Below are 25,287 nucleotides of genomic sequence, written 5' to 3'. Positions count from 1 at the left end.
GTGACAGATTTCCTCGCAGCCTTCCTGCCTGTTGACTTGTGGAGTTGGCACAACTTCCATCCTCCTCTAGCTTGGGGCTTTGGAGGCCTGGTCTCAGTTTCCTTGGTGTTGTGGAGATCTCTGCTGGAAGCCACACATTCGAGGTGTTCAGGCCCTTGAGTACATGCACTTGGGTGCACACACATGCACACATGGGTACACACACATGTACACACACACACTCACACACAGTCAGAGAAGCATGCCCCTGCTGCTCTGTGCCAGGGCCTCTGCTGGCAGCCCAGCTGGCTCTGCTCTGAGCATCCACGAGGCATGACAGGCATTCACCTGGCATCCACGAGGCATCACTTGGCATTCAGAGTGGTCTCTTGGTCTGCCTCTTCAGGCCCACAGAACCCTACCACAGAAACCCATGACTGGCAGTGGCCATCACTGGCTGCCATCTCCTCGACCCCCTTGCCCCCAGCCCAGGTCTTCTCCTGCCTTTCAAAGACCTGCCACCTCCGGGCTTCTGACTCTCTCCGGCCTGTGCTCATCCCCCATCCCCATTCCCGATGCTGGCTGCATCTTACCCTGCTGCTGAGGAGAGCACCCCAAGCTCTGAGGAAGGAAGGAGGATGGTTGCCCGGCCTCCCTGGGGTCAAACAGCCGGTCCTGTTGGCACGGTAGAGGGCAGGGCCCTGGGCCTGTCTGGCAGAAGGTGCTCCTCTGAGCAGACACCACCCCAGGTTCACACCTCCGACCTCCTCCTCCCATTTCCCAGCTCCTCTCCTTCCTATGGTGGAGGGAGACAGGGCTCCCTGGGCCCTTGGTGGCCATGTGGGGCCACTGAACTCAGAAAGCTGCTCCCTGGGCTCTGGTTTTAGGGCTGGGTGGGGGCTCCTGGGGTCAACTTTACTTTTTTCCTTAGTTACCAGAAGATGCATCCAGCCAGGTAGGTGGGCAGTGGCATGCATTTGTGACCCACGAAGCTACACAGCTGGGCACAGCCTCCCACTCAGAGTGTCAGCATGGCCAGGGACACTGAGCCACGGGGGGTCAGTAGAAGGGGGCTAGCGGCTGCCTCTCACCAGCCAGCACACTCCTGCTTGACACTCGGCCCACAGAGCCCTGGGCACGGGGGTTGTGAGGGGCTCAGGCTCCTGAGAGTCAGGAGCTCAGCTATGCCCTGGAGCCTTGGGGTCCTGTGCAGGGTGGGCCTCGGCCTTCCCCTTGGAGCCCTTCTGTGGACGGCGCAAATTGGCCCTGGCCTCACCCCAGCTTTCCCACCTCCCTTTTCTCCACAGATTCTCTTTCTCAAGAAATAATCCCTGTTAATATCTGTCTCTCTTTTTCCTTTTTTGCTCTTCCTCATGTTCACCACCTGCCCTTCTTTCCCGCCTCTCCTTCCTCCCATCTCTCTTCTCATCTTCCCTCAGAGGAAGATGAGCGGAAGGTGGTGGTCGGGCTCTCAGAAGGTAAGTGGCATTTGCTGTGGCTTCCTGCTCTCTGGGTCTGGAAATGGCTTTTCATGCAGGGCTTGAAGAGGCTGGCTGGAGGCAGCTCTCTTTCTTCACTGGAACTCAGGTGACCAGGTACACGGCCTTCCTGTCCCTCAACGCTTGGTGATGAGATATCACCCTGGGCACCTCCTGAGTCCTGATGGGGGAGCTTGTAGCTGCCAGGCACAGGCGCAGTCAGTGTCTGGGGGCTCCTGCAATGTCACCTCGCTGACCCAAACGCTCCTCTTGCACCTTCCTCTCCCAGCACCATTTGCGCCAGCCTGCCTGGTGTGCAGCCGCTCACAGGGGTAGACAGGGAGGGACTCAGATCCCCTTTCCCAGGGCGTGCTCCACAGGCATTTCTCAGAGCAGAGATTCTCCACCTTGGCACCACTGACAGTTTGGCCTGAATGACTCCTTTTTTTTTTTTTTCTGAGATGGAGTTTCGCTCTTGTTGCCGAGGCTGGAGTGCACCGGCACAATCTTGGCTCACTGCAACCTCTGCCTCCCGGGTTCAAGCAATTCTCCCACTTCAGCCCCCTGAGTAGCTGGGATTACAGGCATGCACCACCATGGCCAGCAATTTTTTAAAATTTTTAAAAAATTTTTAGTAGAGACAGGGTTTCACCATGTTGGCCAGGCTGGTCTTGAACTCTTGACCTCAGGTGATCCACCCACCTTGGCCTCCCAAAGTGCAGGGATTACAGGCGTGAGCCACTGTGCCCGGCCCTGAATGAGTCTTTGTTGTGGATGCTGCCCTGTGCACTGTGGGAGGATTAGCAGTGTCCCTGGATTCTACCTGCTAGATGCCAGTAGCTCTCACTCAGTCATGACAATCGAAAGTGTCTCCAGCATTGCCAGTGTCCCCTGGGGGGATAATTCTCCTGGTTCAGAGACCCCATCTTAGAGCCATGATTTGCCCTCTGGAAGCCCTGCCTGGTTTCCTACCAACACTGAAAGTACCAGGTCTGTCTTTCGGGAATCTCAGACAACTTTGGGTATTTCAGGAAATCTATGGACTCACCGTGTATACAATAACGCATTGGGATTCCCATGCAAGTAATTCTGAAAAGCAGTTTCCAGGAGCTGGCATGTCTATGGGTCCCAGATGAACCCCTGATTTAAATGAGCCCTGCACTGGGCACCAGGGAAGCAGAGAGGGGGCGTAATCAGGTGGGAGGCCTTGGACTCACTAGGAGCAGAACTCGAGTGAGGACTTAAACCAGCAGGTGAAACAAAGTAGGTGCCAACCTGGGCGGGAGACCAGCATCTGGTTCTGGGCACTGGCATCCCCATCTCTACCAGGAAGATGGGGCAAGGTGGGTGCTGTGATCGCTTCCAGTTCTGACGGGTTAGGTGTTCTGACTTCCCACCTGGGCCCTGGGCCGGTTGGCTGGTTTTCTCAGGCCTATTTCCCACTTTCCTTTGTACACACCACCTTGATTTTCCACCCCCTAAGCGGGCATGGCCTGTGCCCCTCTAAATCTGCTGTCACCCAGCTAGGATGGTTGGAGTTTCCCAGAAGACTTTGCCCTCTCCTAACCAGCTGGGGTTTGGGCAACAGCATCAGGCTGCTTGGGGGGGCTGCAGAACAGGGCAGCTTCCAGAGACAGAGTAGGTGGGCCACAGCATGCATCCCTCTGCTGAGAACGGCCCCTCCTCGCTCCCCTGCAGCCTCATGCCTGGGGAAAGGGCTTTCTCCCAAGCTGGAGGCTGACCGCTGCTCCTGGCAGGGCAGGAGCTGGGAGAGAGAAACTGGCATTAGCTGGAGCTCAGAGCCAACGTTCCTGTGCTTCAGATGCAGGACCATGCAATAGGCTCTCAGCTGTCCTCGAAGCTGGTTGACTTAGACCCGTGGTATCCCCAACACTCTCCAGTGGAAAGGACCATGGGGTGGACTATCCAGCAAGCTGGCAGGGCCTGGTGATTGTCTCTCACTTTGGGGTGACTTCAGGGCCGTGGGCCTCGATAGAACAGAACTATCTGCCAACTGCACCTCCTGAATGACTCTCATCTTACAGGGCCCCAAGTGCTCTGGCCAGAGCCACAGAGTTTGGAGGGGAAGGTGCTTAGGGGTTAACTCAGCCACACCCATTGTTGTCACAGATATGCAGCTGACATCAGCACTGTGGGTGGTGTTGGGGGATCTGCCCAAGGTCACAGTTAGGAGGTAATGTAGCCAGACTGGAGTTATTGGTCTCCTGTCTCTTCCTCAAGTGGCTGTTTCAAAGCTCTTCTCAGGCCTGCAGGCACCGTGCCCTGGGATTCCAGTGTGGGAGTTGGAATTGCTGCCCATGGTCTGGGGAGTGGAGTGGGGAAGGGGCAGGGAGCAAAGCTGTGGGCAGCCAGTTCCTTATTTCCTGACTCATGTGCCATAGCCCGGGTCAGACTTAAGCTCATTCTTTGCTGACCCTCTGAGGCTCCGCTTGATTTCCCTGCTGATACTTTGATGGGAAATTCAGAAAAAAATGCCCGTGAGGCAAAAATGGCCAGAGGCAGGATTATTCAGCTGGGGGAGAAGAAGAATTTGAGGGATGTCTGCTATGTCCCAGGCGCTGTGCGAAACACTTTACATTCATTCATTCTTTCATTCATTGCTTCATTTATTCTTAATATTTTGTGCACTGACTGTGTGCCAGGCTTTGGGAATATAAGGATGCATAAGGCAGCTGGTGAGGAGAGTGATGCCAACAGACATTTCAATATTAGGCAAAAGTGCTGAGCCGGGGTAGGAATAGGATGGCATGGGGGCTGGGAGGAGGGGGCATGTGGCCCAATCTAAAAGGTTTGGAATTCTAACTTTTGAGCTCCTAGATCTGGGACCTGGGGGTTTCCATATTCCCTTCTTTCTCTTCCACCCACACGTCTTGATCTAACTTAGGGTGGGTGTGCCCCTTCTCTCCAGGCAAAGAGCCTCTTTGGGGAGACAGATAATGCGCTTCAGGGTGTGGACGAGGAGCTGACAGTGCCAGACTGAAGGAGCCCAAGTCACCCTGTGCTGCAGCTGCTCTCCACTGCCAGCAGTCACTTGGCAGGGTTTGGGCTCCTGGAATGTTCTACATGAAGTACCCTCCCTGTCCCCACCTCTCCCGCCCTGCCCAACTCCCTGTAGCCTCTGATGCAGCTGCTCCAGGATTGGAGGAAAGGAGGAAAACAGCAGGAGAGGTGGTGCGAGTGAGGAGTGGAGGAAGGCAGGGATGGGCGGCTAGGAGCAGTGGTTCTGAACACCGGGCCTGGGATTGGCAAGAAAGAATTAGGAGGAACTTTCCTGTCTCTTCTCACCTGATCCTAGCCGGGCAGGTGGGTATCCTCATTCCCACTTTGCAGATGAGGAAACTGAGTCCCAGAAAGTCTCTAGTAAGTGCACGGGTGGTGGGTGAGGGGAGAGCTTGCAAGTAGAAGTATATTGTCCTGGGGTGGGAGAGAGAGAAAGAGTCAGGGAATAGACAGAAAAAGGAAGCATTTTCAATGTGGAAATCTGCATCTGAAAACTTGGGAAAACTGATGTTTAGCCCTGAAGTTGGGTTTTAAACAGTTCTGGAGATGAACTCAGGAAATCAAATAACTTCTCAAAGGTCCTTCCTGCTCTGGGTTCATGAGGAGTAGAGATTGTATGGAAGGGCTTCGTTCATCTCCACCGCATGGTGTGGGACTGGAAGGGCAGGTAGGGGTGGCAGTCGGAGGGCAGACCAGCTGACCAAGGAAGAGGAGGTGCTGGGAAGGAGAAAGGAGGTGGGGGCCCGGTGAGGGCAGGGCCAGGGGGGGCTGGGTCTGAGTGGCCGGGTCTGAGTGGCCTTGGCTAGGTTGGCCACCCAAGGCACAAGGGCTGTTTCCAACATTGTGGTGGGAATGGATACAGCTGCTTCTCCCTGGGCGAGCCATCCTGTTCCCCAAGTTCAGACTCCCAGTGTCTTGAGAACTGCTCTGGTGTTCTGCAGTTTAGGAGCTGAAGGGGCCAATGGGACTGTTGCCTAAAGAACTTGGCCATCCTATCGAGCCATCTCAGGGTTCTAATACACTGTCCCATGGGCCCTCCATGCCATCTTACACTCAGACTCCAGGCTGCAGCTCAGGTGCCTGTGTTTAGACTACAGGATGGAGTTGTGCAGCCCACTTTATCTCAGTTTTACAGTTGCTAGAAGGGGTACCTGTACTTCCTTAAAGGGGTGGGGTGTAGGGCAATGGGAATTGCTTACCTAATGTGTGGGTCAAGGGCATGGCGGGAAACTGATGGTTCATTCCAGTGGAACAACCTAGGGCAGTTGATGGACTCTTAAAAGGTCTGGGCAGAGCAGTGAGGGATGGTAAAGCACCCCAAGTGCTCCCTATCAGGAGCAGGGAGCCATCATCCCAGGCCTTCAGGAACCAGGAGGGAGCTGGAGGGCAGGGCCGCTGACTGGAGTGTGGCTAGAGGGAGATGGGGAGGGGATGTAGCCACTGGCACCTTGCTCTTCTGTCTCCCTCCCTCTCATCCCCTGCCAGTCCCTCCTTACTAGCCAAAGGCCAAAGCTATCCTGAGCCAGAGAGTAAGGGGGTCTGGATGACATAGTAACTAGAAGTCAGCCTCTAGAAACGCAGATCAGGGTAGAGAGCGGATCAGGAGCGATGTCAGTGGATTGGAGAAGAGCACAGACCTTCACAGTATCATTCACATAGGTTTCAACTTGAACTTTAGGGAGTGAGAAAAATGGATGTGGCCTCTGAGATCTTACTATGTGTCTCTGGATGGGGCTGGAGGGTAAGTGTCGTGCTTCTGTGACTTTGTGGAGCACATGCAGATTGAGGGCCTGCTGTGTGCCAGGTGCTGTGTGAGGGCTCGGCACACAGATCAGCTAGGCAGGCTCTGGGAGCCCACGGGCAGCCAAAGAGTGGCTTTGTCTCCCTGGCTGGGAGAGAAGGGGTTCCGAGAGCCGTGGAGACCCGGGCGAAGCTATGCTGAGTGCCTGGAAGGGTCTGGGAAGAGTTTTCAGAGAGTGACCTAGGGTGGCAAGAGACGGGAGGGGACAGTGGACTCTGACCTTGGGTGTCATTTGCATGGCTGTGGGTGAGACTCCCTCTGATGATCTCCTCTCCCAAGCTGGATTACCAGTTGCTCGAGACTAAAGCACTCACTGAAACTATTGGCTCCCCGACTTGCAGAGGGTTGCAGGTGCAGTGGGTAAGGGCAGGTTGGGGCCAGACTGCCTGGGTTCCTCAGCCAACTCTGCCCCTTGCCAGCTGTGACCTGGGCAAGGTACTTACACCCCCTGAATCCTACTTTTCCTGTATAATTGTTTGCTCTTTTTATCATTAGGAATAACCCTGTGGAGTTGGCTCTGCTCTGGCTGATGGGCTGGAGTGCTGAATAGAGCCAGCTCTGGGTGTCCTGTGAACCTATGGGCCCTGTCTAGGTCACCCAGAGCCAGCTTGTGAGTCTGGAGATTCTGGTGCTAGTGTTCACTGCCACTAATTATCCATATGTCCTGGGCACATGGCTCCACCTCTCTGGGCTGAGGAGATAGGTTAGATCGGGGGTCAGCACACCGTGGTAGCTGGTCAGATCCCGCCCACTGACTATTTTGGAAAAAAAAGTTTGATTGCGACCCAGCCATGCCCATTCACTGTCCTATTGTCTATGTAAGCTCTCACACCGCAAGAGCAGAGTTGTGTAGTTGCAACAGTGACAGCCTGACCCACCAGCCTAAGATGTTTACTATTAAGTCTTTACAAAAAAGTGTACTGGGCCTGCTCAGGGGATCTCTGCATTGTCTCGTAGTTCCAGCAGAGCCTCATGCTTGGGTGGCACAGAATCCATGCCTTTGGTGTGAATTGGCCTGGGCCTTCTGTGAGGGGAGTGGGTGGCCTGGGCTGGTTGAGGGAGGCTTTCGAGGAGGTCTTGCTGGCACTGCCTACATGGATTCCAGCTTTGGGTGCTGAGGTGCCTGGATCTACATCACCCTGTGCCTGGTACCCACAATAGACCACCCGTGCCTGTCTCTTCGCAGACAAACTACCCCAGCCTTGTCCACTGTCATTGCTGTCAGGTGGAGGGGGCTCTGTGTGGGGACAAAAGGCAGACGGGTAGGCTGTGGCTGGAGCTGTGTGCAGACTCCATTGCAGCCTCTGGGATCTGCTCTGTAAAGGCTCCTGTGCTGAGGGACCGTTCTCTTCCGGTGTCCAGAGAGGCCGCTGGCCTGGTTGTAGGATGTCAGACCTGGGGGCCACCCCAGAAGCCACTCCGTGGAGGCTGTGCCCCTAGGCAGCAAGGCTGGAAACGCCCCGCTAGCACCCTGGTGACTAGGCTCCTTCCAAATTAAGGTTTTCTTTGGGCTAAGGGGAAGAAGGTTGCATTTCAGCCAGCTGGACCCCAGGCCTGTCACCCATAAGGGACCTGGAGGAGGGGGCTCTTCTCCAACTCTTACCATCACTGTCTTGGCCAGCGGGGGCTGCAGGGGCCTGGCCTCCTGAGGGCTGCACAGACTCTGGTTCAGTTTCTCAGGCTGATTTCAGTGGATGACTTAGTTGTGGGCAGTATGGCTCTGTACTCAGGCCAGGTTCCTCCTGGGTAAGACAGGGACAGGGCGGGGTGTGGAGGTGGTAGGAATGACATCCCTCCCCGACCATGGCCTGGGGTAAATAAAAGTGTTCTGCTGCTTCTTCCTTTTTCAAATGGAATTCGTTTAGGAGCTAGCCTCAGAGGCCCTAGAGGAGTCGGGCAGGTGCTGGTCTGGGAGTCGGGCCATCTGGGACCTAGTCATTTCCCTTGCCAGGCCTCAGCATCCTCATCTGTAAAGTGGCCTTTTCTAGCATGTGTCCCCCACCCCCTCCTCTTAGGCCGTTTTGAACAGCAGGTAGGGCCGTGTATAATGAGGTCCTCTGTAAACTGCTTGGTGCTACAGGAATGCCCGAGGTGGGCGATGGAATGTTGAGTTCCGCCTGGGAATGGGGTTCCCTGACGCTAGTCTCTAGAGGAATGCTGAGTGTGTCGGGCGGAGAGGCCTGGGTGTGTCTCGGCATCGAAGGGGCTGGTGAGTCAACAGCAGCCCCGCAGGGCAAGTCTCACCAATGCAGGCCTGTTGCTAGGTGGCTAAAGCTGTTTCTGGATTCTGGGTAGGGGGTGGAGCTCACATGAACTCTGGCACTGTCCTGGGATACAGGCAAGGCGGGGATGGACCTCTGGGCCCGCTGTAGGGCCTCAGACTCTAGTGGCACCAGGAGAACCTGGGAGGGCCTGGGTGCTGAGCAAGATCATTGAAGAAAGAGAGCAGCCAAAGAAGGTGCCAGCTGTGGGCAGACTCTTAGTCCTTGGAGGGAAGAGTCTCTGATGACCATATTCTGAGGCGGAGCCTGGGATCCATTTCAGAGCCCCCTCCTCTGAGCAAGGCCCTGGTGAAAGGTCACTGCAGGGCAGGGTGGGTCTGGGCAGGCGGGAGCCTTTCCTGTCCTTTGGGGGCTATTCCTGTGTTCCCAGGCAGGAGTCTGGGAGGCTGTGTTCCAGGGGAGGTTGGGTGGGCCCTGCACTGCACCCCTGTGGATCTGTGCTCAGAGTCTCTTTCCCCTTGCCCCTTCCAGAGCCCCGGAGCTATGTGGAGTCTGTGGCACGGACAGCTGTGGCTGGGCCCCGAGCTCAGGACTCTGAGCCCAAGAGCTTTAGCGCTCCAGCCGCCCAGGCCTATGGCCACGAGACACCCCTGAGGAACGGGACCCTGGGTGGATCCTTTGTCTCCCCCAGCCCCCTCTCCACCAGCAGCCCCATCCTTAGTGCTGACAGGTAAGCTGGGAAGGGGCAGTGGGTGGGGGATGAGAATCCAGGCCTGGGACTGGGACGGGATGGGTGAGGCCTCCTGGATCTGTTGCCTGTGGCATGGACAGGCAGAAATCATACCCGGATGGTGGCACCTTGCAAACCACTTCATCAAGGTGCATTGGGGGCACATGTCCTGCGTGCTGAATCCTGTGGGGAGCCCAGTGACCTATAATTCCCAGGCCTCATTCAATTCCGCCCATGCAAAACTGTGCTGGAAGGAGTGAGGCTTACCACGGTGAATGCGGCAAAGTCCTTCTCCAAGTTGAAAATCTACCAACAGTAATGACTTATATCGTGGGCTCATCCTAGGTACCAGGCACTTTTGCTATGTGCTTTATGCAGTTATTTAATCCTCGCAGCAGTCCTAGGAGGTAAGCACTGTTATTGTTCCTACTTTTCAGATGAGGAAACTGAGGCATAAAGGTGCAGTAGCTTGCTCAAGGTCCCGCAGCTAAGCAGTGGCATAAATCGGATTCAGGTGGAAGCGTGTGGTTTCAGAGCCCACATCTCTGTCCTCTGCCCCAGACCTGCGTCATGGCGCCCTCCCTGCACACGATGAGAGTCAGATGGGCCCAAAGCCCACACATGAGTAAAGGGCTTGGAGCTCAGAACAAGGGGCCATTATTTCTGGCTAGGGATGCAGGGAGGATTTCTGAGGGCTGGAGGCATTTGTGGAGGGTCCAGAGGAACTAGCAGGATGTTGAAAGATGAAGAAAGAGAGAGAGGGCATTCCAGAAGGACAGCCCAGCAGGGACAGAGGACTGGGCTGTGGCCACGTTGGGAGTGTGATGCTGAGGGCATGTGGCCTGCCATTAGGGGGTGCCTTGGTGGATGGACAACTGGCATTCATATTTCTGATTGCATCATGCAGAGATGAAAGCCCAGAGTTGGGTGGACAGTCCCTGCTGACAGACTCAGTGGAGGGGTGCGGCAAGGAGCTGCTTGACTGGGGTAGTGGGGGTGAAGGTGGAGGGGACACAGAGATGGGATGACAACATAAGAAAGGAGGGTTGCGATCAGCTCAGGCGAGGCACCGAGTGCCAGGCAAAGGAGGAGGATCCAGGAGGTGTCGCACCCCCAGGAGGGGAGACTCTGCCCTGACCATCCCTTCTTCACTGTGCCCACTGCCCTCCCTAGCCTGGGATGTCACAGGGCCTGCAAATTCCCCTGCCAGGCCCAGTGGGTCCAGTTTGCTGCACTGTCTACATTGGCTCAATGCTGAGCCTCCCCTGCAAGCGGGGGTACCATGGGAAGACTAGGGGAGCAGATGAGTGGAGGCAGCTGTCTTCTGGATTCTAAGCCAAGCATTCCCCCTCCCCAGCCTCTTAACAGGCAGCAGGCTGCGTTGCTCAGGAGGCCTGACTCCGGCAGAGGGTTGCATTTCCTGTTTTAAAGGAAAGGGGATTTTCCTAAGTTGCCCCAGCCACCCGTTGTTGGTGCTCAGTGAGCCCTGGCATTAGCAAGCTGTTCATTGTTTCTCACTCAAATCCCTCCTGCTGAAGTGTTGGCCCTTTCCAGGAAGCTAGCCTTTCTCCCCTAGGATTAACCTTCCAGAACTCCATTTTAGTGTCTCCTTCTCTCGCCCTGCTCAGCCTGGCTCTGTCTCCCACTCCTCCGAATCCAGTTTATTCTGGATTATACCAGGTGGTGGCCTTCTGCTCTGGCGCCTTCTGGGATGCAAAGTAGACTTTGCCCTAGCCTGGCCCCTGACCTTCTCCTTACTCTTGGCTCTTGTCTGGCCCAAGAGCACACTCCCGACCAAAACCTCACATCATCCCGTGAACCTGAGCTTATTCAACCTGGCCCAGGGAGGGCCAGCCCACCACAAGATCCTTCCAGCCTGCAGCTACAGGTTTTGGCCCATTGGCTAAGTAAGGACCCCTCCCCATGGGGAGTTCCCGGTGCACGGCCTACCTGCTACCTCCCCACAGCTACTAGTTTATGCAAAGCCCCCATCCACCTTTGTTTCTCTCGCCATAGACGGATAGAAATTTGGGTCTAGAAGGAGTCAGGGTCAGCTAATCCAGCCCTGTCATGTTCCACGTGGAAAAACTTCAACAAGCAAAAAAACTCACTGGCCATCACATTGTGCTGCTGTGCTCTCATATGTCACTCCATGCGGACCTAGACTTAACTGTACAAGGGAACTTTTGATTGTGGCAATTACCCCAGGTATAGTCTCCTCTGAACTGAATTGTTTCAGAGTCAGAATTGGTAGTGACCTCTCAGCTCATCTCATCTAACCTCCCAATGCAGGAAATTCCTTCTACAACATTCAGGCCAGTAAGTCTGTCAGCCTCTGCTTAAATGCTCCTAATGACAGAAGCCTCATTACCATACAAGACAGCTTTCTCCATTGGTGGCCACATCCCCAGTGGCTGGAGAGCAGACCTTATAATGACTTGAAATCCCCTGATGTGAAGCTTTCCCCTATGATTCCTTGTCTTTGCTTTTTTGGAGCCATCCAGGAGTGAAAGCCCCAGTCTAGCACTCTCAGTCAATGTTTGAGGATGATGACATCACACTTGAGGAAACTGAGTCAAGGCAGGGCTACCCCCAGTAGGAACAGGAGCCAGGAAACTCCACTGGGAATCTGTGTGATGCTGGAGGCTCTATCATGACAGCCACCTCCAGTTTCGATAGGAGAGGGCTCTTCACTTTGACGTGGCTCAGGAGTGAGCATGGTGCAGTGGGGAAGATGTGGGCTTGGGAATCAGACACAGCTAAGTTGAAACCCTGGTCTTTGATAAGCAGTGTGGTCCTAAGCCTACTGCTTAACCTCCCTGAGCCTCCGTTTCTTCCCCTGATGGTTCTGTAAGGTAACGTATAAAACGCTGACGTTCTGCCGCACTGCCAGTGGGCCCATTCTTCCTGTTGTTTGTGGTTGGAGGGAGGGCAGAGAGCACGCTGTAAATCCACCCTTCATTCAGTTCTGTCCGCTGACATCGCAACCCTCCATCTCTCTGCAGCACTTCAGTGGGGAGTTTCCCATCCGGAGAGAGCAGTGACCAGGGTCCCCGGACGCCCACCCAGCCTTTGTTGGAGTCTGGCTTCCGCTCCGGCAGCCTGGGACAGCCCAGCCCGTCTGCCCAGAGAAACTACCAGAGCTCTTCTCCTCTCCCGACTGTAGGCAGTAGCTACAGCAGCCCCGACTACTCACTTCAGCAATTCAGCTCGTCTCCAGAAAGCCAGGCCCGAGCTCAGTTCAGTGTGGCTGGCGTCCACACGGTGCCTGGGAGCCCTCAGGCGCGTCACAGAACAGTGGGCACCAACACTCCCCCTAGCCCTGGCTTCGGCCGGCGGGCCATCAACCCCAGCATGGCTGCCCCCAGCAGTCCCAGTTTGAGCCATCGCCAGGTGATGGGTCCACCAGGCACTGGCTTCCATGGTAGCACGGTCTCCAGCCCCCAGAGCAGTGCAGCGACCACCCCGGGGAGCCCCAGCCTGGGTCGGCACCCAACAGGGGCCTACCAGGTTTCTGGCCTCCACAACAATGTGGCCACCACCCCGGGGAGTCCCAGCCTGGGCCGGCACCCTGGGGCTCACCAAGGCAACCTGGCCTCCGGTCTCCATGGCAATGCAATAGCCAGCCCTGGAAGCCCCAGCCTGGGCCGTCACCTGGGAGGGTCTGGATCTGTGGTTCCTGGCAGCCCCTGCTTGGACCGGCATGTGGCCTATGGTGGCTACTCTACCCCCGAGGATCGGAGACCCACAGTGTCCCGGCAGAGCAGTGCCTCTGGCTACCAGGCTCCTTCCACGCCCTCCTTCCCTGTCTCCCCTGCCTACTACCCTGGCCTGAGCAGCCCTGCCACCTCCCCGTCGCCGGACTCAGCAGCCTTCCGGCAAGGGAGCCCAACACCGGCCTTGCCAGAGAAGCGAAGGATGTCGGTGGGAGACCGGGCAGGCAGCCTCCCCAACTATGCCACCATCAACGGGAAGGTGTCTTCGCCTGTCGCCAGCGGCATGTCCAGTCCCAGCGGGGGCAGCACTGTCTCCTTCTCCCACACTCTGCCCGACTTCTCCAAGTACTCCATGCCAGGTGAGCCTCTCCACTTCCATTTTCACCTCTCCTGCTGATGAAGTATGTACAAGAGTGAAATATCTGTCCCAGTGAATGTTCTGACATTCCCTTGGCAGGTGAGCCTAGGTGAATCACTGATTTCTGGGACTTAGTTTATCTGTATAAGGAGAGTTGGAGGTGTCCTCCCCATAAGTGTGCTGTGGTTGTGAATGCTGAGATGAGGATGTGGATACAGATGAGGATGATAAAAAGAATAATGATGAATAGTATTACGGTTATGATTATCATCATCCTCATAGCCATTACCACTTGCTGGGCACATGCTGTGCGCCAGGCTCTGAGCTAAGTACTGTCTCATTTAAGCTTCTTGGCCACTTGGTCAAGTAGGTATTAATATTATTAATCCCAGTTTACAAGCTGAGGCTTAGAGGCTCTGTCACTTGTCTAGTATCATACAGTCAAGAAATGGCAGAGCCAGGCTTCCAATCTGGCCACGCCACCCCAAAACTAATGGTCTTCAAGCATCATTGGAGTTATCTTTATCATGTGTCCATATCTTGGGGGGGGTCATCATTATTTAGCATGACCTTGAAAACCTGCCTTCCAAACCTGGATCTCCATACCTTTGCCACCCCCGCAGTGGCCACATCACTCCTCATAGACCCAACTTCATCGAAGCCCATGCAGGTTTGTGCAGTGAATTCTTCACCCATCGCCAGAACTTGCCACCTTTGCCTCTACTTAGATAGCTCATTGTCTAAACACAAAGGCCAGCCTCTAACTTGACTGTGTGCACCGTGGCCCTGAATGTTTGAGGCAGATTTAGAATGTTTTGGGCCGCCTCAGATGGGCCCCAGCTGCCTAGATTCTCCCGGTATCACTCTCAGGTCCTGCCCTGAGCCTGCCAAGCCAGGACACCTAGAATGACCCTGCACCCCCTGTTTCCTGCCGCCCCCCGGGGACATCTGGTTCCCAGCCCCTCTCCTTGAAGGATGCAAAACTTCTAGTAGCTAGGACACTTCCTGTTTCCCACCATCTTCCCTGCTTAAAATAGCCTTTGGAGTCAACACAGGAAGGCATGTGGGACTGCAGCCGCCTCTGACAGCTCATTAAACAGGCCATGGCAGCAGTGGGGCCTGGGACTTCGGACGGAGAAAGGCAGCCTGAAGCAGTTGCACGGCCCAGCTGCCTAACCCAGAGACCTTCTTCAGCACACAGCTGCCAGAAAAGGGACCTGACCTCTCCCCTCACGATCGCTGGAAGACAGATCCCAGAAGCATAAGGGAGTGTAAATCATAGGTTGAAATTGACTTAGCACTGGAGACACAACTTGTGTCTCCTGATCTGCTCTCTTAACTTTACAGTATCTTTCATGCCAGCTTCTGTCTCTGAAGACAGGAGAGGAAAAATGTGAAATCCTCATCTTTTTCTATTTCCCCTCCCTTTTTTTTGGTTTTCTTTGGTGCCAAAAGCTGAAGGAAGAGGTTGAGAGTGAGGGCCACATATCCTGATGCTTAGACAGGAAGATACAGTTTAGCTGGTCCTAAACTGGCTGCTAGGGCCTCTTACCAAGGTCACCATCTGTGTGACTTGGGCAAGTCACTTCTCATCTCTGAATTTCTCCTTATATGTAAAATTAGGCAGTTGGACTCTGTCCTGTCTGAGCTCCCTCCAGAATCTCATGTTCTACGACAAATTTGCAAGGTCTGCAAAGAGTCTGGGCATGGGTGTGTGTGGGCATTGTTGTCTGCCTGAGAAGTGGGGTGCCCGACATGCAGTAGATGGCCTCTAGATTCTAGGCCAGCTATCACCTGTTTAATCCAAAGAGAAGTGAGTTTTTTTTGTACTTTGTGATGCAGAACATAGGCTTTCCCTGTGGAAAGTGAGGAGGGGCCTGGGGAACAGGGGGCAGAAATGGATCTTTCTGCCCTTATCTTCATGGTGGGTATGCTGAAGTTGAGAAACTGAGCCTGTGGAGGAAGGTTCTAGAAGCAAGCGTTTTAGCCCGTGGGAGAAAAGCCGCAGGAAGGGTTTAGTCACAGTCTTCTAGGGAAAGGGGGACATGGGGTGGAGGAAGGCTTTCGGTGGGCTCTGCGAGAATGCAGTGCCAGGCCCTCCACCGGGAGGTGGCTCAGCCACCCAGAGGGCGGCCAGGGGATAGGGGATGGATGAGGAGGCCGAAGGTCCCTTCCACTGTGTGTTCGAGGACATCAGCTTTTGATGTCAGTTTCCTGGGGCTGCCATAACAAAGGACCATGTGCTTAGTGGCTTAAAAATGACAGAAATGTGTTCTCTCACAGTTCTGGAGGCTAGAAGTCCAAAATCAAGGTGTTGGCAATGTTAGCTCCTTCCTGATGTTCCGGGGGAGAATCTGTCCCAGACCTCTCTCCCAGTTTCTTGTGGCCGCCAGCATCCTTGGTGTCCCTTGGCATGTAGATGCATCACCCCAGTATCTGCCTGCACCTTCCATGGTGCTCTCCCCTGTGTGTATCTCTGTCTACTCTCCTTGTAAGGACACCAGGCCTACAGGCATACTGGATTAAGGCTCACCCTAATCCTGCGTGACCTCATCTTAATTTGTCTACATCTGCAAAGACCCTATATCCAAATAAGGTCAAATTCACAAGCACTGGGGTCAAGACTTTGATGTATGTTTTGGGCGAACACAATTTAACCCATAACACTTTCTTCCCTTCTCCTGCTTTAGACAACAGCCCGGAGACACGGGCTAAAGTGAAGTTTGTCCAGGACACTTCTAAGTATTGGTACAAGCCTGAGATCTCCAGGGAGCAGGGTGAGTGCTGGGCTCTGTGGTCCATCAGAGGTCACAGCTGGCTGAGGCCTCCTGTGTCTTCCCTGGGCAAGGAACAGAGGCAAATTCAGTCCTCTTTGTAGCAGGGGGTCATCACAGAGGGGGCTGGGGTTGAAGTTAGACAGTAGGAAGCACTTCCCTCAGTGAAGTGTGGGAACACAGAAGCAGTGGTTGTAGACAGTTCTTGGAAGGGTTATTAAAAACAGCAAAGCCTTGGTTTTCCTGGGCAAAGTAAAAGGTCTGCCAAGATAACATGAAACCGTAGCTCTCTGTCTGCCTGATGTGGGAGGTTTTTGCATTTTACAGAGAGAGAGAACAAAGTGGGGAATGTGGGAATGATTCTCAGGGGAAGCCTGTCTGGGTGTGGGACCAGGGGTCAGCAACGGCAACCCGTGGGTCAAATCTGGATGCTGCCTGCTTTTGTAAATGAAGTTTTATTGGGGCGCACCCACACCTGCTGGCTTGCATCCTCTCTGTGCTGGTGTCCTGCTGCAGTGGCAGAGTGGAGTAGTTGTAGCAGAGGCTGCATGGCCTGCAAAGCGTGAAATATTTACTCTCTGGCCATTTACAGAGGAAGTTTGCCAGCTGGGTGTGGTGGCGCACACTTGTCATCCCAGCATTTCAGGAGGCCAAGGCAGGGGGATCACTTGGGGCCAGGAATTCAAGACCAGCCAGGGCAACATAGTGAGATCCTGAATCTACAAAAAAAAAAAAAAAGAAAATTAGCCAGGCAAAATGGCACATGCTGAACAGTGGCCTGTGGTCCCAGCTACTGGAGAGGCTGAGGTGGGAGGATCCCTTGAGCCCAGGAGGTCGAGGCTGCAGTGAGCCATGATTGTGCCTGCATGCCAGGCTGAGTGACAGTGAGGCCCGGTCTTACAAAAACAAAAAACCCAACAGAATAAGTTTGCCAACCGGAGTACAGGAAGACCCTTAGGACTAGTTAAATTCTAACTTCAAAGAACGTTGTCTCACCTAAGAAAAAACAAAGGTCGGTAGGCTCAGTGAGACTTAAGTAAAACTAGTGCCACCAATGTCTTGCTTCCTCCCCTCTCCTTGTCCCTTCCCCATGCAGCCATCGCACTCCTCAAGGACCAGGAGCCCGGGGCCTTCATCATCCGTGACAGTCACTCCTTCCGAGGCGCCTACGGGCTGGCCATGAAGGTGTCTTCGCCACCTCCAACCATCATGCAGCAGAATAAAAAAGGTAACCTCATCTCCCAGAGCGGGGCTCAGGACAAGGTGAACTTTACAGTTGCTAAACCTGGAGGTGCTGGAGGGACCCAGGGTGCTGCACAGGACCCTAACTCCCATCAGACTCTTCGGAAGAGGGTGTCTTGGGCTTGGCGATGGTTGGGGTCAAAGATGGGGAAAGCAGGAGATTGGGTGCCTGCCATGTGTTTCCTGCGGGGTGGGAGAGCAGCAGAGGGCGCTGCAGTCCGTGGGGCTCCAGTCACATTCTCTCTTCCGCCATTTCTCCCATCTTGGCCCTGCATACTGCAGAAGTTTTGAAGCAGTCTTGGGAGGTGGTGGGAGGAAGCCATGGGAAGGGACTGAGCCTCATTTCTTTCTCTTTGTCCCAGGAGACATGACCCATGAGCTGGTCAGGCATTTTCTGATAGAGACCGGCCCCAGAGGAGTCAAGCTCAAGGGTTGCCCCAATGAGCCAAACTTCGGTGAGCTGTCCCTGTTGCCCCCGTCTCTACAGTCTGGCCTGAGTCTTGGCCCTGTCCTGGGTTCCTCCAAGTTCTTTCTGACAGGCTCTGCCAGCCACCCTTGTCGTGAATTCAGCGGAGAAAATGAATGGAGGCTTGTCTCCCTCTGCAGTGCGGCTCCTAATTCTGCCAAACTGCATTCTGTATTTGTCCTGCCCAGCTGGGACTTGTTCTCATTATAACTGGAGTAACAATAGTAAAATCAGCTGCCTTAATTGACCACCTACCGTGTGAATGTCACTGTCCCAGCACCTTCTATCACGTCTGGCCTCACAGCTATCCTGTTTGATAGGGGCCATCCTCCCTAATAGGGAGGAATTGACACATGAAAAAATGAGAGTCATCAAAGTTACACTTACCTGAGAACCAACAGGTGAGATGTGACTGAGTTGGGATTGGATCCCACAATTCTCTGATCCGTCTGCGCTGTTCTCAGAGGAGCCCCAGTAACTGGGGCGAGTTAGGAGCAATGTTAGGAGGAACTTTCTGCAAAGGAAAGTTGTTAGGTAACTTTATGACTGCTGGAGTGAACCTTGGGAATCTTCTCTTTTGGATGTTGTTAAACAAGAGGGTGTGAATTTTCAGCTTTGTTGGTGGGTTGAGGTAGAGGTAACAAAGAAGTGGAAGATCGTGTGTATCGGGATGAGGGTGGAGGTGGAGGTTTCCCCTCTGACTTCCAGTATCGCTGCCCCTGACATGCTGTCTGCTTCCCTGCAGGATCGCTGTCTGCCCTGGTCTACCAGCACTCTATCATCCCATTGGCCCTGCCTTGCAAGCTGGTCATTCCAAATCGAGGTAGGAACGTGAGACTCCTGGCTCACCACCCACACCCTTGAGCTGGCCCCCGTCATGTCTTGATCCTGCCAGCCACTCTGGACATGGGCCAGGGCTGGAGGACACACATCATTTTACCAATATGGAGAAACTCAAAATTACTCTCCTTTTTTTCCTATTAAAAAAGAGAAAAAATTTATGAAAAAGCTTGACTCCAGGAACATACATAAATGGACTTGCCAGATTGTTCAGGAAAACCCTCCGTGTGAAGAAATTCATATGGAATCTTCAGACCACGTGTCATCCCAGGGATGACAGGAGACAGAAGAAGTAGGGGACAGGAGACATGTCCTGGAGGATGAGATGGGCATCTGGGGAAGAGAGCGGGGAGGCAGACTGAGGTGTTGGGGGTTGGTCTGGATGGAGAGGAGAGAGCAGCCTCAGGAAAGGGAAGGCAGTGCCTCGATGTCGCTGGATTTTCTAATCTGTGTGCTGGGAGGGTGTTCCCTGACTGAGGGGACGCTGAGCTGTTAGGGAAGAGCAAGTCCTCTTTTGATTGTGGGAAGTTGGAATGGACTCCAAGAGCATGAGGACATGCAGGATGAGAATTTGAGTGAGACGGCAGGGCTGGGGAGGGGGTGTTTAGCTTCTCTCATGGAGGCGCATCAGCCCTGGAGCATGGCAGGTGGGCACCTGGAACTCCTCCCAGCACAGGCCTCTATTGCCCAGCCCTCGGAGACACAGGGCTCACCTGAGGGTCATTGGCCTCACCCGCAGTGCAAGGTCTCAGAACTGGGATCTGGGCTGCCTTCTCCCCACTCTCTCTGTTCAACAATAGGACCTTCAGAAGCACTCCTAGGCTGTGGCCCTAGGATCTTTTCTAGTCTGTCTTGGAGCTCCTGGGGCTATGCCCACACATAACACCTCCAGTATTTTTGGACAATTTCTATTTATCCAGTTCAGTTCATTGAACTATTAATGGTAATGGACCAACATTATTAGCTTATAAGTTCAAATACAACTTAAATAGCACTATTAGCCAATGACACAATTCAGACACGAATTGAATTATATTCCTATGGAATTTACCATAGTAGTTCAGCAATTAAAAAACTGTTTAATATTTAGATTGTATAAACCTGTCGTTTTCAAAGTATGGGCCTAGACTGACAGCTTCAGCATCTCCTGGGGACTTATTAAAAATGCAAATATTGGCTGGGCATGGTGGCTCATGCCTATAACTTCAGAACTTTGGGAGGCTGAGGTGGAAGGATTGCTTGAAGTGATTGCATTCAAGACCAGCCTGGACAAGATCAGAAGACCCCATTTTTACAGAAGAGTAAAAAAATTAGCCAGGCATGGTGGCTCATGCCTGTAGTCCCAGCTACTCTGGTGGCTAATGTGGGAGAATCCACTAAAGACTGGGAGTTTGAGGCTGCAGTGAGCTGTGATCACACCACTGCACTCCAGCCTGGGTGACAGAGCAGGATTTTGTTTCAAAAAAAAAAAATTATCTACCATGTACAATGTGATGTTTTGATAAATGCATACATTGTGGGTTAAATCAAGCTAATATGTCCATCACTCAATTCTTATTAACATTGGAATTAGAGTTATGCTGGATCAATGGTTTAATGAATTAGGGAAATTAGAGGATTTATTGACCTACACAAAGATATATCAATGCAAAACAATAACAGCAATGCCAATTGTCACTTGAAGGCTTGCTTTATGTTAAGCACTGGCTAAATTGTACATGGAATCTCTCAAAAACCAAGTGACATGGGTACCATGATCATCGTCTTTGTTTTATAGATACTTAGTAAATGCTGGGGTGAGGGTTTGAGCCCAGTTCTGCTGGACTCCAGAGCTCACAACCAGTGTGCTGGCTGCTTAGAGCAATCATCAAACATTCAGAATGAGCCTAACTCAGGGCTGACTGCCATGTTCTGGTATGAAAAGCAATGTCCCTTGTGCCAAAGGGTTGCAGAGCTCAACTTCAGCCCAGCCAAACTTGTGCTTCTTTCCAGCTCTAGGGTTTTAATTCCTACTGAATTTTTGTCTCAGACCCCACAGATGAATCGAAAGATAGCTCTGGCCCTGCCAATTCAACAGCAGACCTGCTGAAACAAGGGGCAGGTGAGTGGTCACCTGAAACTACCCATGCCCAGGCCTTCCTTTCTGCCTTCCTGCCCTGATCCCTCCTGCAGATGCAGGCTGGAGGTCTCTCCAGGCCCAAATATCTCCGGGAAGATCACATTTCTATGTGCAGATGCCTTGGCTCAAGGCTAGCCTGAAATTTATCTGCTACCTTCTCCCTGAAGAATGGATCTGGGTTAATGTCCTCACCCACCCCAGCTCCCATGACTCCCCCTTGGGTTGGTTTCTTCCAGCCTGCAATGTGCTCTTCGTCAACTCTGTGGACATGGAGTCACTCACTGGGCCACAGGCCATTTCCAAAGCCACATCTGAGACATTGGCTGCAGACCCCACGCCAGCTGCCACCATCGTTCACTTCAAAGTCTCTGCCCAGGGAATCACTCTGACTGACAACCAGAGAAAGTAAGACTCCTGTGCCTGCTCCTGGGTGGGGTTCTCCTTCCTGTGACCCATCTGTTCATCCATGTACCCACCCATTTACCAATTGATTAATTCCTTGCACCCAACTTCTCATCTACCCTTCTGTCCATCTGTCTTGCATCTACCTCCCATCTACCCAGCTACTTATCCATCCATCCATCCATCCATCCATCCATCCATCCATCCATCCATCCATGCATCTACCCATCCATCCATCCATCCATGCATCTATCTATCCATCCATCCATCCATCCATCCATCCATCCATCCATCCATCCATCCATCCATCCATCCATGCATCCATCCATCCATGCATCTATCCATCCATCCATCCATCCATCCATCCATCCATCCATCCATCCATCCATCCATGCATCTATCCATCTAATCCCTGCATTCATTCATCCCTCATCTATCCCTGACCACCCATTTTTCCCTTCATCCATCTATATCTCCATTCATCTATCCATCTACCCATTCATCCATCCTTCTGTGAGAATTTGCCAGCATTGCGTATATGGCTGTAAATACAACTGATAAAAAGGACCTGCTTTCTAGGAGCAGAGCCCATCCACTTGGACTCTCTCCTAACAGTGTCCCCGGCCTCTTTGCTTCTTCTTCCAACCCCTCCCCACATTTCCTATTCCTCAGTGCCAGTTTCCTCCTTTCCCAGCCCCTGGCATTTGGGATGATTCTATGGCACATCTGTCTCTGTACATTGCTTAGGTTGCCAGTGTCAGCAGCTCAGGCCATCTTGCTCATAAGAGAGAGGTTGTGTGGACCTGTGATAGCCACAGATGGTGGAAAGGTGGCCTGGCCTGCTGGTGGAAGGAGGGGAAAAGCAGCCCCGTTAGCGCTCATTCTCTGTTTATCTGATGTCTGTGCTGCAGGCTCTTTTTCAGACGCCACTACCCCCTCAATACTGTCACCTTCTGTGACCTGGATCCACAGGAAAGAAAGTAAGTCTCTTGTACACACCTTCCCTCCCACATAGCTCTCTTCCCTCCCACACGTCTGTGTGGGTGCATGCATGTGCATGTGTATGTGTGTACATTCTCCATTCAGCTGGAAGATCTGCCCATGTGTGAATAATCGTGTTGGGTATCTTTTGAGTCTTTCCCACTATAGATATGGGGACTCTCCTAGGGACTCAGTGCCCACGGCCACCCCTTCTGTCATGCCCTGACCCTGAACCTGCCTCTCCACGATGGGGAGAGCCCCTCAGGAGGCAGGCTGCAGTGTTCTCTCCACCTTGAATGCATCTCTGTGTGAGCTTGGGCAGCTCCTGTGCCCTGGGAATGGGGGGTCGGTCCCCTGCCTTCCTGCAGAAGTTCTGGGTGTGTGTGGGGCTGTGCTCTAGGGAGAAAGTACGGTGATTTACCCTGAGCCCACTTTCTCTCCACAGGTGGATGAAAACAGAGGGTGGTGCCCCTGCTAAGTAAGTGTGACTTCTTACCCCCCACCCAGCAGGCTGGCCTTTGTACTTCACAGTGAGGGAGGCACGGGGCACATTTAGAAACCAGGGCCAGGGGTAGGGAAAAAGCAGCAAAACCCTTTGTGCCGAGGTCACTCAGCTTCCAAGCGAAGCTTGACCAGGCATACAGGCCTTTTGCCTTGTCCTTCCTCCAGGCCAGAGGCCCAGCCTGTGGTCTAGCCACCTTCATTCTCCCAGGGTCAGAAGCAGCAGGGATGGCAGGAAGTGGACGGAAAACAGAGTCTCATTGGAAGCAATGGAATTGGGGCAGGGGTTGCTTACATGATCTTTTCTGCCCCAATTCTAGCTGCCTTTATTCTTGTTCTTGCTTTTTTGGGCTTTCCTATGAGTCTTGTGGCCAAGCAAGGCAGCCTTACCAGAATGTGGAGCCCAGAAGGTCTGAATTCTGGGGATGGCCTGGGACCTTTGGGTGGATTCCTCCATCCAGTGGACATGTCCTAGGGGCCTCCAAGGAACTCAGATCCTGCTTGGGTCTCTGACCCTGCCCTCAGGAGGCCCATTGGCACAGCAGATAAGATAGATGTCTAAACAGCACGAAGATGCTTCTGTGACTTTCAAACTGTGTTCCAAGGATCCCAGCATCCTTGGATTGCACCTGGTGTTCAGAAGGGAGGGAAAACTCTGCTGCTCTTTGCAGTTGTCTATCAGTAGGAACTAGGCTTTTCTCACAATCACAAAACCAAAACAAAATATAGGCATAACCTGGGGTCTGAAGCGGACATGAGACTGTCACTATGATCTGTCATCCACTTCTCACTTTGTCAGGATTATTCCAACCCTATTATCCTCACTGATTGACTTTATAATAGGTAAATGTCATGCATTTGGATTGCTGTTTATAGCTGTAAAATACTGCTTTCACCTTTATACATGCAAACTTCATACAAGGTTGCTTTAGAAAAACAAAATGTTCACTGTTAAAAAAAATGTCAGTTGCAAGGGAGGGAGAGGCAGCAAGAGAGTTCAGCTTCCATCTGGGGAGCTCATGCAAGAGAACACATTAGCACCTCAGAGAGGTGGAAAGAGCAGATATTTAAGGATGGGTCTTCAAAGACAGGTTCAATTTGGACAGGTCAAAATGAGAATGGGAGTAGGAGGGACTATTTCAGGGGAGGGGCCTCATGGCCACCAGACTGCAGGCTCCCCGAGGGAAGGGCCATGTCTGGCACATGGGGAGGCTGGTAAATATTTGTTGAGTGAAGAAATGAGAGAACAGGGGCTGGAAGAGCAGAGGCAGGAGGAGGCTAGTGAGGATGCCTCAGTCCGAATGAATGGACTGACTAGTCTATCACATGGTCAGTGATGGCGGCTTAGGAGACGCCATGTGGGATGGTGGGGCTCAGCCCTGTCCAGGCTTCATAGGGTCATCAGTGCTGCGAGTCCCTGCATCTCCCATGTCTCTGCAGGCCACGGCGGCAGGCTGGAACTTCGTGTTTGAAGGTGCTTGTGCTCACTCACCACAGGGCCCTGCGAGGGGAGAGGGTCAGGGACAGAAGGGAGCGGGGCCCCTAAGCCTGGAAATCCCTCTTTTCCTCCTTCAGGAGCTGGTTTTGAGTTGAACCTCCTGCTGAAGAGGCTTTGATGGGTGGGACAGAGGCCACAGGGAGAGGCTGAGCAGGGCAGTGGGCTAACAGGGAATCATGACAGGGACGAGGCGAGGCCAGCCAGGGATCTCAGGTGTAAAATTCAAGGAGATGTTAGCTCTTGGGATCTTGCAAGGGCTCCCTCCTGCCCTTAGGGGCTGAGGCTTCTTGCCTGGATCTATTCCTCGTGGCAGATGACAGGATTGGTCTATTGCGGGAGCCTGGGAGCCACAGCTGAAAGGAATATCAGGGGAGGGCAAGCTCGGTGCTCCCGTCAGGTGCAGTTGCTGGGTCTCCATCCTGGTAGACACCCACAGCCAGGGCTGGCATGCTTCCTCCCTCTGCCAGGATCACCCCCACCCCTTCTCAGGGTCCGAGCCAGCCAGGAAAGGCAGATGCTGGGGGCTGCCCTGTGGACCCCAGCTCCCCGCTTCACCTGGGCATTACCCCAGGCCTTTGGCCCTGTTGCTCCCGGCCCCTGAAACAAGGCTGGGGGAGCACAGCTGTAGGAAATGCAGGATTGTGTGTGTGTGTGTGTGGTGTGTGTATGTTGTGTTTGTGTGTGTGTTGTGTTTGGTGTGTATATGTTGTGTATGTGTGTGGCCTGTGTATGTATGTATGCATGGTTTGTGTATGTGTGTGGTATATGTGTGTGTGGTATATGTGTGTGTGGTGTGTGCAGTGGTGTGTGTGTGGTGTGTGCATGTGATGTGTGTGATGGTGTATGTGTGTGGTGATGTGCATTGTGTGTGTGATGGTGTATATGGATGTGAGGGTGTGTGTGTGGTGGTTTGTGTGGTGGTATGTGGGTGGTGTGTATGTATGTGGTGGTGTGTATGTGTGGTGGTGTGTGTGTGGTGCGTGTGGTGTGTGTGGTGGTGTGTATGTGTGTGGTAGTGTGTGTGTGGTGTTATGTGGGTGGTGTGTGTGTGTGGTAGTGTGTGTGTGGTGTGTGTGCGTGGTGGTGTGATGGTGTGTATGTGTGTGGTGGTATGTGGGTGGTGTGTATGTATGTGGTGGTGTGTGTGGTGGTGTGTGTG

General features: G+C 53.3%; 1 protein-coding gene across 2 annotated transcripts in view; it reads left to right on the top strand.

Moving 5' to 3' along the window:
* Positions 1 to 25,287, top strand: part of TNS1 (tensin 1) — a 203,906-nt gene that overhangs the window by 172,661 nt on the left and 5,958 nt on the right. For both annotated transcript variants that reach the window (XM_011964571.1, XM_011964572.1), the window contains 12 exons: positions 911 to 934; positions 1,419 to 1,457; positions 9,033 to 9,231; positions 12,237 to 13,306; positions 15,996 to 16,082; positions 17,176 to 17,307; positions 17,684 to 17,776; positions 18,533 to 18,610; positions 20,657 to 20,728; positions 20,983 to 21,151; positions 22,060 to 22,128; positions 22,575 to 22,607. In XM_011964571.1, coding sequence (XP_011819961.1) covers positions 911 to 934; positions 1,419 to 1,457; positions 9,033 to 9,231; positions 12,237 to 13,306; positions 15,996 to 16,082; positions 17,176 to 17,307; positions 17,684 to 17,776; positions 18,533 to 18,610; positions 20,657 to 20,728; positions 20,983 to 21,151; positions 22,060 to 22,128; positions 22,575 to 22,607 — 2,065 coding nt within the window. The remainder of the gene's footprint in view (positions 1 to 910; positions 935 to 1,418; positions 1,458 to 9,032; positions 9,232 to 12,236; positions 13,307 to 15,995; positions 16,083 to 17,175; positions 17,308 to 17,683; positions 17,777 to 18,532; positions 18,611 to 20,656; positions 20,729 to 20,982; positions 21,152 to 22,059; positions 22,129 to 22,574; positions 22,608 to 25,287) is intronic.

Source organism: Mandrillus leucophaeus, unplaced genomic scaffold, assembly GCF_000951045.1.
Source record: "Mandrillus leucophaeus isolate KB7577 unplaced genomic scaffold, Mleu.le_1.0 Scaffold70, whole genome shotgun sequence".
Lineage (NCBI taxonomy): Eukaryota > Metazoa > Chordata > Mammalia > Primates > Cercopithecidae > Mandrillus > Mandrillus leucophaeus.
Note: the sequence above shows the minus strand (reverse complement) of the source record. Positions and strands in the feature narration are given on the sequence as shown.